This window comes from Nannobrachium achirus, assembly GCF_963921795.1.
Source record: "Nannobrachium achirus genome assembly, chromosome: 9".
NCBI classification, from domain to species: Eukaryota; Metazoa; Chordata; class Actinopteri; order Myctophiformes; family Myctophidae; genus Nannobrachium; species Nannobrachium achirus.
The window spans coordinates 8596820-8615686 of NC_137818.1; the positions used below are offsets into that span (position 1 = coordinate 8596820).

General features: G+C 42.5%; 2 protein-coding genes across 2 annotated transcripts in view; one reads left to right on the forward strand and one right to left on the reverse strand.

Annotated features, from left to right (window-relative positions):
• Positions 1-18867, forward strand: part of LOC308292092 (oxysterol-binding protein-related protein 2-like) — a 246054-nt gene that overhangs the window by 68036 nt on the left and 159151 nt on the right. The window lies entirely within an intron of this gene.
• LOC308291344 (rhodopsin-like) lies at positions 2057-3094 on the reverse strand (the record flags this gene model as incomplete). The annotated part of the gene is made up of 1 exon (XM_080733335.1): positions 2057-3094. One exon carries the CDS (start codon positions 3092-3094, stop codon positions 2057-2059), a length of 1038 nt encoding a protein of 345 aa, XP_080589461.1.

Genomic DNA, 18867 nt, shown 5'->3' on the forward strand with positions numbered 1-18867 from the left:
TTCATTTCAGTGTACACAGGGGCGTCAAAATTGGGTATGGCAGGGGTATGCAGCTGCCATACCCTGGGTCCAGGGGGGAAAAATAAAAGTTACCTTTAAATATAAATCCATGAATGTCTCTTTGTCTATCTGTATTATGTTGTTAAATTACAGTAAAATAACTACAACATTTAACAAAATGGTCACTTTAACAAGGTATTGTGGCACGTTTACTAACATGCCAAGTTTAGCTGCACTTGAACAACCATTCCAGGCTGCCATATCCAGCCCAAGAAACCATCGAAACGGGGGGAAAATAGAATGTACTTCTTAAGGTATGGCAACATGACTGGTATCTTGCACGCTCGCAAAGGTGCGCGTGCAAGACACCAGTCATGTTGCCATACCTTAGCTTTTTCTGAACTGACGCCACTGTGTGTACAGTATGTGTGTGTGCACTGTGCAGGCATATTTAAGATGCATCTCTTTCCTCTCCCACTAAATAGCCCTGTAGCACGGCGAGGGTTTTCTCAGTTCAACATGGAAGTGTTATCATCATCCAATAAGTCTATGATGCCCGCGTTAACCTTTTCATTAATGGGATTAAAGGTGTCTCAGCGGATGAAAGCGTCATCAGAGTCTAAGCATGTCTGTCTGTCCTTCCCTGACCATTCATGTCATAATAATCACCTGAGCCGGACAACCCTCTCTAAGTCCAAGGTGACCCTGTGTTGATAGAGGAGAGAGATTATTGCAGGTGGTGGCCCTGGTATTGGGAATGAATGCACAAGAAATGCATACAAAAATATGACTCAGATAATGCATAATCTAGCATTTCAGATTATCAACCTGTTGTTTGAATTCAATTTGATATAGAGTGGACCACAGAACCCCATTTGATACCATATTGTATCTCTGGGATCCCAATCTATACACAGTAAAACCCTCAGTGTTAATTTAGCTCAGATATGTACAGCACTGTAAAAAATAAAAAGATGGGAAAACTCAAAATGTTAAGGCAACAAAAACTGTTTTAAATTAGGGAAACTGAAACATTATAAAAGTTGAGGCAACTGAAAATGTTAAGATAAACCAACTAAACCAATTCAAGCAAAGTTTTATGCTTGATTGTATAAAAGTTTTCTGAAGTTTGTTACCTTACAATTTTGAGTTTTCCCAACTTTCATTTTTTACAGTGAGGTAAGAAGCGCACACAGCCCACACACCGTCTTCACTCGCTCAATAAACAATGGCTTTATTAATTATTGCAACGTTTTGGTCAAAGACCTCCCCCAGGCATCTTTGACGAAAAAATGAAAAAACACTGCAATATTTAACCAATTTTGATACATTAAAATTCTCAACTAAGCAAAGTGAAGACAAGCGTCTGCTCTTCTTACCTGCATGTGGCGGCTGCTCCATCCCGACACGCTTGTCGCTGAGTCTTTCATCGATGGATTCCGTATAAGCGTCCATTTGGTGTGGGTGCTGTAAAATAACCTCTGTCCACATCCTCAGAGTTCTGCAATGTAACTTTTCTGGAGTAGTAATTGACTCAAGACATGAATGCATGCATCTGAATAGGTCATTCACCATTTATTCACATTTATTAACTACATTCACCTTGTATTTTTTTTCACCCCCGGTTGTACATGGCTAAGTAAAACTTGAAGAGGGAGTATTTTTTGAAATTTGCAAAATGCGGTTTACGTATAGCCTTGATTATACATGCCTCTACATTCAAAAAAGATAATAAGCCAGTTAACATATCATATAGGATCCAACTGTAAAAGATTTCTTTACCATTTTTCTCCTTTTCATTTCAGGAAGAAAAAATATATATCTCTCTTGTTACGTTGGATGTCTGTACATACAGAAACAACTTTGAGGTGGGCTGCACTTTTCCTTGCAACTGTCTTTACGTTACGCACCAACTGGTTTGTAAAAATACAAAAAAAGTAGTAGAAGTTATTTCTGTGGACGATAGCCTTCAGTCGTTTTCCCGGGGATGTATAGAAGTCTTCTCCTTGGATCCTGGACCGTGCAGGGCGGCGCCTGGGCGACGTCGCGGCCTTGTTTATGCCGGAGCCACGGAGGATGTGGAGGAAGCCTCGCTCGCGGCCTCTTCTCCGAAGGGGTTCTTTCCACAGAACAGGGTGGTGATCATGCACTCGCGGAACTGCTTGTTCATGCAGATGTAGATCACGGGGTTGTAGATGGCCGCGCTCTTGGCAAAGAAGGCCGGCAGTGTCATGAAGACGGGGCCAAACGCGGCACCCTGGTTGCAGAAGATCCACCAGGCCACGCTGGCGTAGGGGCACCAACATATCAGGAAGGCGGCGCCCATCATGATGCACATGCGGGTGACTTCCTTCTCGGCCCTCTGGGTGGTCTCGGACTCTTGCTGGGCAGCGGCGGCCGCCTTGACTGCGCAGAGCAGCTGGCCGTAGCAGAAGAAGATGATGACGAAGGGTCCGATGAAGTGGCAGGTGAACATGTACACCACGAAGGACTCATTGTTGACCCCCTCCGCGCGCGTGTAGTAGTCGATTCCGCATGAGCACTGCATGCCCTCGGGGATGTAGCGAGACCAGCCGACCAGAGGGGGCACAGAACAAGCCGTCGCCATCACCCAGGTCACGGCCAGGCCCATGAGGGAGTGGGACTCCTGGAAGCGGAAGCTGGAGATGGGCTTGCAGACGACCAGCCACCTCTCAACGGACAAAACCACCAGGGACCAAAGGGCGACCTGACCTCCGTGGGTGGCGAAGAAACCTTCGATGGCGCAGCCCGTTTTCCCTAGGACGAAGTAGCCGTGCATGGAGGTGTAGATGGTGGTGGTGAACCCTCCCAACACCATCAGGAGGTCTCCCACCGCCAGGTTGAGCAGGATGTAGTTTAAGGGGGTTCGCAGCTTCTTGTGCTCGATGGTGACGTACAGCGTGAGGAAGTTGATCGGGAACCCCATGAGGATGAGGAAGAACATGTAGGCGCCCAGGCACGCGTACGCCGCCGGATTGACCAGGTAGTACTGGGGGTATTCATATGGGCTGCGGACGATGCCCGTGGCATTGGACATGGGCACGTAGAATCCATCTCCCTCTGTGCCGTTCATGGTTGCGGTCTGCTGGTGCAATCAGTCAGGCGCCTGGGCTTGGTGGTGGTGTCTTATTAGTCTGAACAGAACCGTGGTGGAGATGAGCCTTCGGAGTGGAACTGGGTGGACGCACTCAGGCTTTTAAAGGCCCACGTCGGATTATATCACTTTCCAAAGCCGTCAGCACAAAGTGATTTAGGCCACCGGTTAATGTGTAATCCATATTCTATTCTTCTTAATGTAATCCATGCCACCACTGCAAACATATCTGAACACTCATCAAGATATTAAGGTTACCCCAGCTCATTCCTATTGCATACCTATCCAATCTTTGCTTAGACAAAAGCATTATTATTATTATTACCCTTATTCTTATTATTATTAATCATAATAAGTAGTAGTAGTAGTAGTAGTATTAGTAGTAGAACTATCAAGAACCGTCACAGCTTGTCCGTATCCGGGTAGCGCCTGCCACTGTGGTTCCCCTGACACATCACAGTGACGTCAGATACTCAGAGCAGGGAAATCCATTATGTGGCTGGTTCAGAGTAGGGATCTCCATGTATGGGCATATAAGGGATTGTATGTTGTGATAACATGGGAACCACTCTAACAGAATCCCTTTTATGCCCATATATGGAGATCCCTGATGTCATCAATATTAAGCCCATGTCTAACAGGACTTCATATGGGAATGCCCATACATGGAGGAAGACAGCCCATATCTGTGTGGCTGATTCAGACAGGGATGGCCCCTTGTCGCCCTGAGGCGTCTTACTAGTAGTACAGTACTAGTAGTAGTAGTGGTGGAAGAAGTACCGTAATTGCTGGACTATAAGCCGCACCTGAATATAAGCCGCACCAGCTACATTTAGAACAAAAAACAAATGTTTACATACAGTATATAAGCCACACCTGACTATAAGCCACAGGTGTCCTTCCTGCTTCCCGCTAGAGCGCCCATGGTGGCTAAAAATCGATATAAAAATCCTTGTTAAAGACCATTGTAAAATTAACTAACTGGCCGTTAGCTGTAAAAATCTCTATATAAGCCGCACCGTTGCCACCGCAGGGTTCAAAACATGGGAAAAAAGCCACGGCTTATAGTCCGGCAATTACGGGTATTCAGATTTCTCATCAAAATATACTATACTTAATGTAGCAAAAGTAAAAGTACTCAATGCAAAATGCCCAATTCAGAACCACCGTTATTTGACTATAATCATTGACCACCCGTATTTTATACTTAAGCTATTCAAAAATAGCAGCTCAACAAGCTCTTAACGTGTTGCGATATGATGCGAAGTGAGCTTGTACATCTGCAATTTGTTTTAAAGATTTAGAAGCTTTCTGATTAACCATTCGATGAATTATTAGTAATTTAAAACAATACAAGGCCGAGTAGTAGTACGGTTGGGCAATATATATCGAAAATGTACCTTCATTGAGGTATCAGCATGCAAGGTATATACATATGACGAAGACCTTTTGAAATGAGGTATTGGTATATGTGTCAAATTAATTAACAGGCACATTATGCTGGCATGTAGCACATGCGAAAAAGCAGTCCACCTGTAACCAGGTGTGGTTATTTCAATAAAACCATTGTTGGAAATGGAAATAAGGCATTTATTTATTTTTTTATTCTACGTGTACTGTGAAATGTGCATGCATGTGCAGGCAGTGGACCTAAAGCAGAGGGAAAAAAACATTAAAAAACGATATAATGCAATTGTTTTTACTAATATCGTGAGTAATATCGATATTGAAGTATTCAACAATGTTATCGAATATCGAAGGTTTTCCTAATATCGCTCAGACTTAATTAATAGTACTGTAGAAGCAGTAGTGTCTCATTGTTCTACATTTATTTAAAAAAAAAAAGCATTTTGCTTGTGCGAGGTCTGGATAAAATGTCAGATAAGAAAGTAAGTCATTAAAGGCCTACGTCGGATTAATCAACTTTCCTCTGTAATCTGACCTCTTCAGACACCATCTTAGCACTTGACCTATATGACGACCATGGCAGACATAGGCCCAGTGCCACAGTATAGAAGTAACTGTAAGTAAGTGAAATGTTTGTAACTAGTAATGTAGGGGTCTTTTGCGGGGGGTCGCTACGATAGGGTTTCCTCATCTAGTCATCAACCTTGCTGTTTGCTCATTTAAATCCTTGTTGTCGGGCAGAAACCTCTCATCTCCAAACTTTGTTGTAAATTAACGAACAACTTTATCATACTAACTGCGTCACACAAAAGCATCAAAAGTAAGCCATTTAGGGGCGCCCGCTGGCCTGGTGGTCAAGGCGCATACCACATACTAGGCTATGATGCCTGCTGGCGTCACCGGTTCGATCAATAAAGGCATAAAAAGCCCAAAAACAAATCTTTAAAAAAAAAAGTAAGCCATTTACCATGAGAGGGAGTGGGTTATTGGCTGATTTACCACTGTTTCAGGGCCAAACAACCCTGAAGCAGCCAACAACCCACAACCCTCAAATTGCTTTTCTACCACTTCTACCATATAAATGAAAGAAAAAACAGTTTATCTTGGATATGTTACAACTGCAACACAACAGTGGGTCCATGAGCCAACTCAAGGTTGTTGACTGATTTACCACTGTTTTAAGCCAATCAGAATCCAGTATCTGAACATGTGACCACAAAAAGTGGTAGAACATCACTTTTTCTATTTTTGAATTTTAAACTTGAAACGTGTAACCGTTTTGGACATTTTCCACCCAACAGAGACGAAATAATACTGCCTTCAGTGTGTGCACTGAATTCCTTTCTGTGAGACATTGTGGTTTTGTTAATATATCAAATCAAATCACCTACTGGACAAATGGTTCTCAAAGTGGGGGTCCTTGGATTCCAGTGGGTCTCCAGTGATGACAATATCTTATATTTGTGCATTGAATTGCAGGTGCACAACTTGACACATGGACTTAAATTCCGCTTGCAAACATTTGATAAACAAGCAAGGGATTCTCTGGATTGATTCATAATTCTCTATAATGCGTTTACGGTGGCTTACAGTATTTCAAGAAACAAAAACAAATCTTGCTATCACACAGTAGAGGCCTGCCAACATAACGTTGTTGTCGTGTGGAAACCTTGTATCTCCAAGTTTCAAATGTGTACGTTCTTTCGCAAAGTAAAGCCTTGCTTCATCATACAAGGCTGTCGCACAAAAGTAGTGAAAACAGCAGATCTACAAGCACACAACGCCTCGCACCGCAAGGCGCTGTGTGCTTGTAGATCTGCAAATGCAAAACGAATGGTTTTGGACATACAAGGTTTCCATCGGACAACCACGATAATGAAGATAATTTTGAGCATTGTCATTGCTGTGGGGTCCGGGGTTCCGGGAGAGTCTGCTAGCTAGCTGCTAAGATATCAGCAGCTAGCAGACGGCTCAGCATCTTTTAATGGGTGTGGACTTAAAGAGATTAGCAGCTTAGTGACCCCAGGCCTGTAATGAGGTTAATGCCTGCCCCGAGGTCCAATAAATAGCTGCTCATTCTCTCACACACTGCAGGGCCAGCGCTGGAACAAGTAACAGTTGCCCTGCCTGCCTCCCCAGGGTTACAAGTCAAAGTGCTGCATTCCAAGTCTTACTCTCATCAAAGTGCAAAAGTATTAGTATCTAAATGTACTCATAGTATAAGCAGGCTACTCGTTATGCAGAATGCACATTACAGCGTCATGCTGTGTGGTCATTGGGCTGTAATCATTGATCATGAAACACTTATATGGCACTTAAGCCATATTTTATACTCAGTTTATCTGAAAATGGCCACAATTCATCGCATCGGGAGTTACTTGGCACCACAGCTGCAGGGTTGTTCATTATAATATGACATCAACAGCAAACAATAGGCTATACAGCGATATATCAGTATTTGCTGCATTATCCTAATTCTCTCTCTGTCCTTGTTTAACCATCCAGATTTATCAGGTCATGTGGGAAGAGTCTGCTTTTCTGTCCCCCAGAATCAGAACTAAAGTGTGGAAGATGCGGCGTTCATAATAGAGGTGGACCGATTGCAAAATTCTTGGCCGATACCGATTCCCCGGTTTTATGAAGATCTGACCTGCCAAAACCTTCTTAGCTAAGAACTAGAAAATAGGGTTGCTCCAATACCCTTTTTTTCAGGCCAAGTAGGCCTACAAGACATACTTCAATTTGAGTACCAATAAGCTAGAAGAACACTAATGCCAAATCAATCACAATAGTACAATATCCAAAATCAAAGACAATATCCAGTCTATTATGATGTCTGGACTAGGCAGGAGGAAAGCAGGTGACGCATGCTTTTTTTCCCCTTCTTTTTGGAGACGTCATTGACACAGGATTATGGAATATAGCCTTACATTGCAAAGGTAATCAGCACCATCTGTATTCTGTAGACTGCCACTAAGTAGACTGGCTGCTACTTGCTAATGTTTACTTTAGTCACAGGACCAGACACAATCGGAAAATAAAACCGGTATTTATGTCAGTGAACTGCCGTTCACCGATGCAGCCGGTTTGATATCATACCTGTCGATTTTTGATATTGGCCGACTCCGATGTCCATTCCTAGTTCATATTATCTGGAACAAACTGCGGGAGAACAGCAGGTCTGCTGCGACAACTGCTAAACACCTCACCGTTTGCTTCTGCCTTTTACTGAGATTGTTTTAGTTTTTTTTGTTTCTTTTTCTGCACTGTAACTTTCTAAAATGATTCTGTTAAAATGATTTCCTTTTTGTTGTATTCAAAATTTATATTGCGTGTTTTTTTATAGTGTTTCCTGTTTAAAGGAGTGGTTCATCTTGTTAAAACTGTTCATTGGTTCAATATGTATAAAACCCACAGACACATTAAACCACTTTCACTTTTACTTCAAACGGAATTCAAAATTAGCAGACAGATATGTGCTATTGTTGCTAACTTTGCGTGACACTCTAGTTACAAAGTAGGGGTAGTTGCAACAATAATATTGTGATATTATGATGATTGAATTGCCTTGTTGTTGAAAGGTGCTATACAAATAACCGTGCCTTGGCCTGCCTTGGCCCCATTAGCTTGTAGTGTATTATGAGAGGATAGGCTGAGATTACCTTGATGTGATGCTCGGATCAGTCTGCGGTGTTGTAGAGGACACAGATTATAATAGGAAACAGATTGGAGCTTGATCCAATGTTTATTATGACTGGGTGAAAAGGGAAAGGTATGCCCATGCAGGGGCGTAGCGGGGATTACTGTGTGTGTGTGTGTGTGTGTGTGTGTGTGTGTGTGTGTGTATGTGTGTGTGTGTGTGAGCACGCGCTCATGTGCGTGCTTTCAGATTAGTGTGTCTTTTGTATTACAGTTCTATTATACATATTTCATTTCTTAATATTCCTTTTTTATCCTAATCCTATTGCACACATTTTCCACATTCTTATTTTAATTCACACAGTTGTAATACATTGGTATGCCGAGAGAGAGAGAGAGCATATGTTTCAGTGTATTTTTGTTTTAAAAGTTCTAATTGAGTTTTAATTGAGGATTATTTTATAGATGGAACACAAGAAGAACACTAGTGATTTATATTAGCCTGATCTCAGACTCGGCTCACGCAGTAGTCTGAAACTGTGCCCTATTGTGGGCGATTTCTGGAAGGGAGGGGGGTGGGAGGTGCTTTGATTAAAAATAAAAACAATCACTACAGGTCTCCTCGTGAGCACCTCGGGATGACGTCGCTTGATAAAACGGGCTGCGGCGCGGATTGGATATTCGTTAGACCCACCCCCACCCCCTGCGCTCATTGGAGCAGCCGAAAACTTTGGCTGATAACTGCCAATTCATGTACTCAGCTCCAGACCAGAGAAACAGTCCCCCAGTCTATGGTCTGGAAGCAGGCTAGATTTATATTTCAACGAGGTGAATATAATCTACCAGTGAACCACAGTGAAGTAGACACTGCCTCAGCTGTCCACAGTGCAGAGAGATGTCCATCCCAAGACCTGCACTGAAGGAAAACACCATGTTGGCTGAGGTGGTGGAGAGCCTGAAGAAGACAGGACTCCAACATGTTCCTCCTGATCAGGGGTGTGGCAACACATTCTGGGCCCTGGGGACAGGGATTCACTGTGGGCCCCCCATGAATGTTCTTCATAGGGGGAGGAGGGGGTTTAACCCATTTAGACTGGAAACGCATTATTACGCATTATTTAGTGATTTAACTATTAAAAAAAACACACCCAATGTGAAGTGAGCGGTGGTCGTGCTTGCATAACGTCTTCAGACTAGGATTTAAGTCCAGGATGTACAAGCTATGCTACACACACACATTTTGCTATGGCAAAACGCTGAGGAAAAAGGCTACGGACACACGCACAGCTACGGACACACACACATTTTGCTATGGCAAAACGCTGAGGAAAAGGCTACAGACATACGACATATGACATCACTAGACAAACATGATGCTACGCACACATATTTTACTATGGCAAAACGCTGATTTGGCCACTAATCTCTCCATCTCAAAATAATTGGTTCCAGGGACCCCAGGGATTCCATAAACGAAATAAAAAGAAAATAAACAAAAATAAAAATAAAACAATTCACAGAAGGCAGGCAGTGATCACCCCATGTGCACAGTGCACATGGGGTGATCACTGCCTGCCTGGGGGGGCCAGGAGCAACATTTGAGTTACAAACGTTTGCGTAAAGAAATACATATATTCAAAGATTCCACGACTTTTCAAGAATAGCAGATCTACAAGCTCACAACGTGGCACTCGGTGCCGCGCTGTGAGCTTGTATATCTGGTATTTTTCAATAGCTAGTATATAACAATTAGGGCCTCTCCACCTTGGGGCCCTAGTAACTCAGTCCCACTTTCCCCCCCTTGTGACGTCCCTGCTCCTGATCACTGCCACGCCGGACCTGGAGATGTGGCCTGTGATGTCTGTACTGGGAGGAGACTGAAAGCTGTGAAGACTTGTCACCTCCAGCCTCATATATCAATCTTCTGCCGCAAGCCGAACACAAGCTGGTCAAAGTCTCCATGCGAGCTTCAGGAGGACATCTGCAAGCTCGTCAGAGAGGAGCTGAAGAAGCTTTTCTGTCTTACTGATCAGCAGTGTATTGTCTAATAAAGAATTCAATCAATTCAATCAATCAAAGCAAGCAGAACATCCAGCAGAGAATCCAGGAGAGTGAGAAAGACATGAAGGTGTTTCACCAGGAGGTGGAGTCCATGAGCCATCCATGTGCTGACAGAGCAGTGGAGGACAGTGAGCCATCTTCACAAAGCTCAACCCCTCCATGTAGAGAAGACGATCTGAGGTCAAGGAGCTGATCAGTGGCCAGCATGAACGTGTAGTGCAGGGTTTCCCAAACTGTTTTGGCTCAGGCCACCCCTATAAATATTAATTTCATCTGAGGCACCCCTACGTTGTATTCATCCTTTTCACTCCCAACACCTTATATTATGCCATATTTTAGTGATTATGTTGCGAGGAAAACGTTGAGATGATAGACATTTTCTTTAGAACTGACTGAAAATAACTTTTACTTCAAGTTTAAAATCAATGATACTAAATATGCTTTTAAGAGTAAAAAAAGTTCCAAATATTATCAAATTATCTTGCGGCACGCCTGGACTGCCGTCATGGCACCCCAGGGTGCCCGGTCACCCTCTTTGAAAACCCCTGGTGTAGTGAGTCGTGCTGAAGAACTGAGGAAGAGTGTGGATCAGAGGGTTACTAAAAGGAGACATGCTGAGCTCACTCACAGACAGTGGTGGAAAAAAGTACTCACATGTTGTACTTAAGTAAAAGTATCAATACTATAATATAGAAATACTCTGTTACAAGTAAAAGTCAGGAATGAATAATTTACTTGAGTAAAAGTACAAAATATTGGTATCAAAATATTAAAAATAAATAAATAAATAGCCAATCTACAAGCTCACAATGCGTCACACCGCAACACATTGTGTTACTACCAGTAAGACTCCCTAATCGGGAGATAAGCGACCGTCAGTTCGCAGCGTGATTTTAGGGCAAAATGTGTAGGAGCAGTGTCCAAAAATTTGTTTTGCAAGAAGAGGGGCATGTGAGAATTGATTGGTTGAGGTTGTGGTTTGGCAGGCAAGGAGTGTGTGTGCAAATTTTGGCATGGATGGGGGCAACGTTTGCGGAGATATGAGCAGGGCAAAAGTGTGACATGTGACGTGTGACAGACTGACAGACTGACTGACTGCCGGTGGAGGTTTTGATAGTAACTGCGACCTGATGGTCGCAATCAAAACCAGTCAGTCAGTCAGTCTGTCTGGGACGGTGAACAGAGTGGATGTGTTTTACTGGATCCAAATACAGCTAATAAAGTCCTGTCTCTGTCTAAAGGGAACAGAAAAGGAACAGTGCAGGACAAACCACAATCCTATCGAATGTGTAACCTTATGGGGAGTGGCACAGGAAGTTGGTTGTCTGTAACTTTGTTATTGTATTTTCTTTGTTTATACAAATGGAAAAGTCAGGAACAACTATGCCACACAGTTTGGCTGGTATGGAATGCAAGCGAAGAAGTAAAACAAAAATAAATGTACAAATTGGCTCAAGTTTGGCTCTGAAAGTGGATAGTACTGTTAACCATACCGTTTGTAGTAGACCTTGTACATAAAGAATAGGCTAATAACAAAATATGGTAGTGGCTCTTTCTATGGAAACAAACAACAAAAAAGAAAATACCACAATCAAATGAGATATTCCCTTAACTTACAATAAAGCAATTAAAGTTATACCATGTAACTTTTTTTATAAAACAAATCTTAAAATTGTCCTAACTGTTAAATCGCTAAAGTTTTAGAACCCCCACTCTGTTATTTTCAGCTTCTGAAGCCTTCTCTTTATATGTTTTCTATGAGTTGTGAGGGGGGGAGAATTTCCCGGCAAAATGATGTCATCTCCCACATGATACACTACCGGCCAATCACAGCGCCGATCATACACCACCGGCCAATCACAGCGAGTCTTGCTGTCTCTAAAGGAAGTAGCTTCCCTCAGCAACTGTGTTTACATTGGTGAAGGAATCTTGCTTGCTACTCCCTCAATTCTGGTCTAAAAATGATGGGAGACGGCTCTACGGAATCGTATCGACAAGGCGGAGGTGCTCGCGACGGCCGCGGTGGTCCGCGGACCCCCGTTCCGGTGGTCCGCGGCGACTCCAGCCGAAAAAAGCAATACCGCTACTGACCACTAGTTGAGCAGCTTCCACAGTACAGCTTTAAGTAAATTACATGAAATATGAGTTGAGTCTAACACTCACCGAACAGTGTACATTTTTTACCGAGGTAATCTCTTCAAAGAATCATCCACATCACAGGTTGCTTGTTTTCATTCAAGACATTCCCAGAACCTTATGTGCAACCCTTGACCCCAACAGAAGGGAACTCTTAAAGTGACAGTGCCACACAGAGGGCTTACAAAGAACTGCAGGCATATTTGCCACTGGGCTATGCTGGTTTAAAGGTTATATGAACATGATGAACACAGTATAATTCACCCTAATGGATAGGGTCTGTCTGGTGGGAGGGGGCATGGCGTATTTAAAGGACAACTCTGCCCTAATTAACATCTAGGCAAATGTTCCTACTTATATTGAGCCAAAATGACTGTCCATAGTAGAGTGGCGCCCATAAGCCATTGATTTTACACTATTTGTTGCGGTCAAAGTGATTTTAACGTGGGTCATGGGCCCCAGGTCGAGAAGTAGAGAGATCTCCGGTCTCTGGTTCTCATCCAGACTGCATAAACACTGGAGTCAGCCTCTATTTATTTATTTCTAATATTATATATTTGTTATTTGTGAGATGTCTTTGAGATGTATGGACCCCCTAGTGTCTGTCTCTGAAGTTTGACTTGAATTGAATTGAATGCTTGAAGTGACAAAAGTAAAAGTAGCCTACTCTAAATCTTTTGGAAAAAAAAAGAAAGAAAAATCCCATCTACAAGCTAATACTCAACTCAAATGTAACAGATTATTATAATAATTGTGTATAATGAATAAGTCACTAGCTCCTCTGTGCTCTGAACCAAATTAAAACTAATTTGCATGTATGACCTGCACATTTTAATGAAACTAGTAAGACACCTCAGGGTGACATGCCAATTCTTGACCATCTGGCCACTGTGGCCAGTGATATACGTATATCGGATCGGTTACCCATATATGGAGATTCCTGCATGATAGTCAACAATGTGATGTCAGAACGTGCCCATATATGGGCATTACCAAATATGGGCATTCCCAGATATGCCCTTGGTATTGAGGACATCGGGACAGGGATCTCCATATATGGGCATAAAATGGACAAGGACGTAATTAATTTGCAAGTGTGATCTGGGAATGCCCATATATGGGCATGTTCTGACATCACATTGTCGACTATATATGGGCATAAGATATATGGGCATAAAAGGGACATCAAGCCAGAGTGCGATGTCAGAGCGGCAAACCCATAGAACCATACACAAACCCATAGAACCATAGACTGTACAAATGTGTACTGACTGACTGACTGACTGACTGACTGACTGACTGACTGACTGACTGACTGACTGACTGACTGACTGACCGACCGACACAGACGGAGACAAGCTGCAACATTTCTCATGGTATCCTGCAACCTTCGGTCACAATAATATAATCTAATATAAAACATCCTGCAAATGAAACACACTAAGAACAAGCAGTTAGAAATACGTACAAACTCTACTGAGAAATAAACCTTATCTGTAATTCATTATTATGATTGATTAAATGTACTTGATGATCTGTCCAGGATTATTATTATAATGATATATAATTCACATAATAAGATGTCCATGGTTACTGTATTATTATAATTATAAATCTCTGCATCGAATATAGCAGATCTACAAGCTCACAATGCATTGTTTTAAATAACCATATAAACCAGTGGTAAACAGGACATTGAGTGATTTACAGTGATTTACTCCAACACTATAAAGTTGATCATAACGTTTATATGAAACAAAGTGTTGACAGAGATAAAGAGGAGAACCCAAGCTGTCTGTACATCTGTAATATTGATGAGTTTATCATCGTTTAATACAGTCACATTTAAAAGGACTTTTTAATGGAGGTTGTTGTGGCTGATGGAGCCTACAGTCAACCACCAACATCATGAGAGCATTCAGAAACCAGAGGAGAGTCAATTGAATGCATCAAATATGAAGCTTTATAGCCTTTACAAAAGGCACACGGCTGGTACTGTGATAATTACATGATCACACATAAAAACAGGTCAAATATACAGTGTTCCCAGTGTGTTGTGTGAAATATCACACATCAAATTAGCTCCAATCAGAGCTCCACTGTACCGCTGTGGAACGAGATGGCGTTCCACATCAGGCACCACGAACAGTGGCCAAGATAGTTGATTCTTACCTTTTTCCACAAATCCTGTCCAAAAAGTTAAAGGTCGTTCCCGTCGATATGTACATTATGTATTATTAACGAGGTTATTATACATGAATGTATGAACATCAGAGACACTGTAATATTTACATAATCAAACATACAACTGGTCACATGACTGTTCCTCAGTCTTTTGAGCAAAACTATCAACATCAAAGATATAATGTACAGTATGAGGTATGTTTACTTCTGCTTGTCAATAGTTACCGTCTTCACACGTGTTGTTAGAAAACAGAACAGGATACACAAAGTACAGGCGTTTCCTACAGTGCTATTCCTGTCATATTACAATATATACAGTACATAGGCTATAATATGTTTTATATAGCTGGGTAGCTCAGTCGGTAGAGCTCTCGCCTTTGGACCACAAGGTCATGGGTTCAATCCCGGGCACCGCCCCAAGGCTTGGGTGTGGCATGTCATGCGGTAAGTACTGGGAGCTGACAGTAGGTCTGGCGCTCCACCAAGGAAATACTAAATAAACCATCCAAGGAAGTATCTGGGGGGGAGCAAGAACAGTTAAAAAAGCCTTCTTCATGTGATAATGTGGCTATTGCCTTGAGGTGATAATGACCGCTAGTCATATTGGTAGAGGATCAACCTCTGAGGTCTTATAAATCTAGTCATATTGGTAGAGGATCAACCTGTGAGGTCTTATGGATCTAGTACGTTTCTTCATATTAATGTTGTTAGACTTCATCTGGTCTGTCCATAGAGTTATAATAAGTATAGAGAGGGCACCAGATATCCCCGCCCGTCCACTTGCATTGAGCTGCTCACCCAGTGCATGAAGCGTACTTCCGTGTTTGAAACGCCTCTGAAACGTGGCGTAGTGGGGCCTAAGTGACGCGTTTTGCGTCATCGAGTTTGTTCATGGATGCGCTGGGGCTCCAATTCATGAACGAGCACTTCCGCTATGAACACGCAGTCAGTACAAAGAAACCTAGATGCGTGTTCATGTTTCTGGCCCCAACCGCGGTACCTCAAAACGGCCACCATGTCCATGACACTTCAGCCCTCCCCCTAGGTTCTGGGGGCTTGGGTCTGTCCATGGATCCTCCATTCAGCATGAATGTTGAGGAACAATAGCACTGGTAGAAGAACTCCTGCTCCATCACGGCATCTTTTCTTTCCTATTGAGAGAGATAAAAGCATTCTGTAAGGCTCATCTGACTTCCTGTCCATCAGCTGAGCTAAACTGCTAGTATTTGATCTACATTTGGAGTCAATTACATCATGGAAATCAGAGACTCACTAAAAACTTGCTTCCAAACAACAAGAAGGAAGTCACCAAATGGTTGGAAAATGCACTGAGGTGGGAATCGGTAATAATATATTCTTAAACTGCGTAGGACTTCAATATTGATTTTAAATGGCTTCAGAAACATTTGACTCATCCGAGGTTTGTTTTCTGTGGCAGCCAGGCTGCAACAGTAACAATACAAGGAGATGGAATGTCATACTGTACATGAATCACCTGCTGTAGTTAAATGACTGAATGTTTACATAAATATGAATTAAATTCAAATGACTTACAGCTCATTGAGAAGTGCATTCTCCTCTTCCTCAAGACCTTTGTAGAAAATGTCTTTAGCTCTGATGGAGTTCAGGAGCTCATAGACTTCCCTCATCATCTCCTGACGGGTGGTCTTAGACCTCACTTTAAGGTAGCTCTGGTGGGTGATGATGTCCTCCTCAAGGAGTAGATCCAGGATGAAATCCACCTCGACCACATTCTTAATCAGGTCACGCCGGTGTTTGTCGACAAAGTGTTTCTCTGAAGCTAAAAGGAATGAACACTGAGTTGTTGCTCAAACTCTGTGAGTGAAACGTCTTTAAACATTCTATGTTTTAAAATGGAAAGCCCTTGCATACCTACTGAAAATATTAGTGTTAGTATGTGTGTTGTGTAGAGGCCTGTCTCAGTTTGGGGGAATTTGATATAGACAATATAGGAGCCTATTAAATATAATTAGTGTGTGTGTGTGTGTGTGTGTGTGTGTGTGTGTGTGTGTGTGTGTGTGTGTGTGTGTGTGTGTGTGTTTCATAAATACTTGATCACAGCCTCACACAAAAGCATCAAAAGTATCAAATCTACAAAAGCATCAGATCTACAAAAGCATCAAAAGCATCAGATCTACAAAAGCATCAGATCTGCAAAAGCATCAAAAGCATCAGATCTACAAAAGCATCAAAAGTAGCAGATCTACAAGCTTTAAACTCACCTGGTTCGGATGCAGCTGCTCCTGTAGATTGTGCTGCAAGACAAAACAGTGTTCAAATTATTATTATTGTTATTATTATTATTATTGTCATATATGCTATATATGTTAGTGTGCTATTTATACAGTATATGGTGAGTGTGTCTTTAAGAACTTCACGGCACTACCGCAAAGCAGGTCCGTTGTCATGGTGATTACGTGCCACTCTGTACACTCTGTTGTTGTTATTGCTACCCTGCCTGAAACTACAAGTAAACCTACTCTATTGGATCATACCTTTTGTGTGGACATTGCCATTCACATCACATGGTGTCAGAAGCACTGGACGGACGCTTCACTTCGAGAAAATAGTTTAATACCCCAGACAGCTTTGTGTTCGACCGCCCGAATGAATGGGGTGATTTGAAACGGGGAAATCGCACTCTTTCGAACGACCATCATTTCGACCGGAGGGTTAGCAACTCACTCCACGGAGGTTAGGGTTAGGGGGAGGGTTAGAGTCGGGTGTCGAAAAGATGACATGTAGTAACAGCGACACACTCCCAACAGGTGCGCTTGTGAATTACATTCCGTTTGGGATAAAGGGATAAAAGTACCCGTCGTTCTCAGATAACGTGTCTGGGCCCATTGCGCAGATCAGGGAACTGACCTGAACCTCGCTGTCCTCCTTATTGAGCTTTGGCCTGTTTCTATCAGAGAGGACAACGGCCCGGTGAGAAGGTGGAAATGTTTATTAGAGCTCTGTATGATTTATCGGAACACTGTGACTTTGGGGCAGCAAGAGATGAGAACATACTGTACGTGACCGGACAGTTGTGGGAATTCAGGACAAAGACCTGGCGCGCAAACTGCAGTTGGAGGCTGGTTTGACGCTGACCCAAACTATACAGACTGTGGCCACTGGCCAGTCCGAGGAGGTGAGTGCACAAGTACACCAGCAGCAGGCAGAGGCGTGCACAGCGGTGCAGGAAATCGCCCGTGGACGCGGTAAATCCTCATGCAGAGGAAAGCCACAGTGGAAAATTTTAAATCAGAGTGGAGAGCAAGGAGGGCCGAAAATGCCAAAATGTGCCAGATGTGGAAAAATGGAACCAAGAAAGGTGCCCAGCTCTAAAATCAACATGCAACAAATGCAAAAAGGTGGGTCACTGGGAAATAAAATGTCATACAAAGGCAGTCAGAGAAGTAACAGAGACAGAGACTGTTTCACAGACCCCTTACTTCCTAGGTGCAGTCACTAATACAAACAGAGATAATGACAAGTGGCCTGTGCAGATCCTTATTGGAGAGATACCAGTAAAATGTAAAATTGTTACTGGGGCAGATTTAAATATTACGGAGGAAGAGACATTCCAACTGGTGCATTCAAATATCCCACCAATAAGCAGCCCTGGGGGTCACACAAAAGCATAAAAAGTTTCAAATCTACAAAAGCATCAAAGTATCAAATCTACAAAAGCATCAAAAGTAGCAGATCTACAAGCTTTAAACTAACCTGGTTCGGATGCAGCTGCTCCTGTAGATTGTGCTGCAAGACAAAACAGTGTTCAAATTATTATTATTATCATTATATATGTTAGTGTGCTATATACATATATATGGTGAGTGTGTCTTTAAGAACATCACGACACTGCGGCAAAGCAGGCCCGTTGTCATGGTGATTACGTCAAGATGTAAGTTGTACTCCTATGCTAAAAATGAATAATTTCCTGTGAAAAAAACGTCTTTTTCGGATGAAAAACCCACGTGGAGGGAGGGCCCAGGACTTTGATCTTGACCCCCCTCCCAAAGATCTGTACGACGGGCCTGCCTGACAGTAATTATCCACTCTCATAGTAATGTCAGTAGTTACAGGATCTGTAGGTTGACTGTAAGATGACATTACATCTGTAAGTTTACTGTAAGATGACTTTACTAGTATGACATTAAATGCTCAGGCGGACATTTATCTACCCCAAACATTAAAGGAGAATTCCAGTCTAGCTGTTTTATTATGTTTATCTAATGTTATGATATTCTCGATTTTGTATTCATCTTTTTATCTCTACAGACATACCTACACACACACTCCATGCTGCATACAAA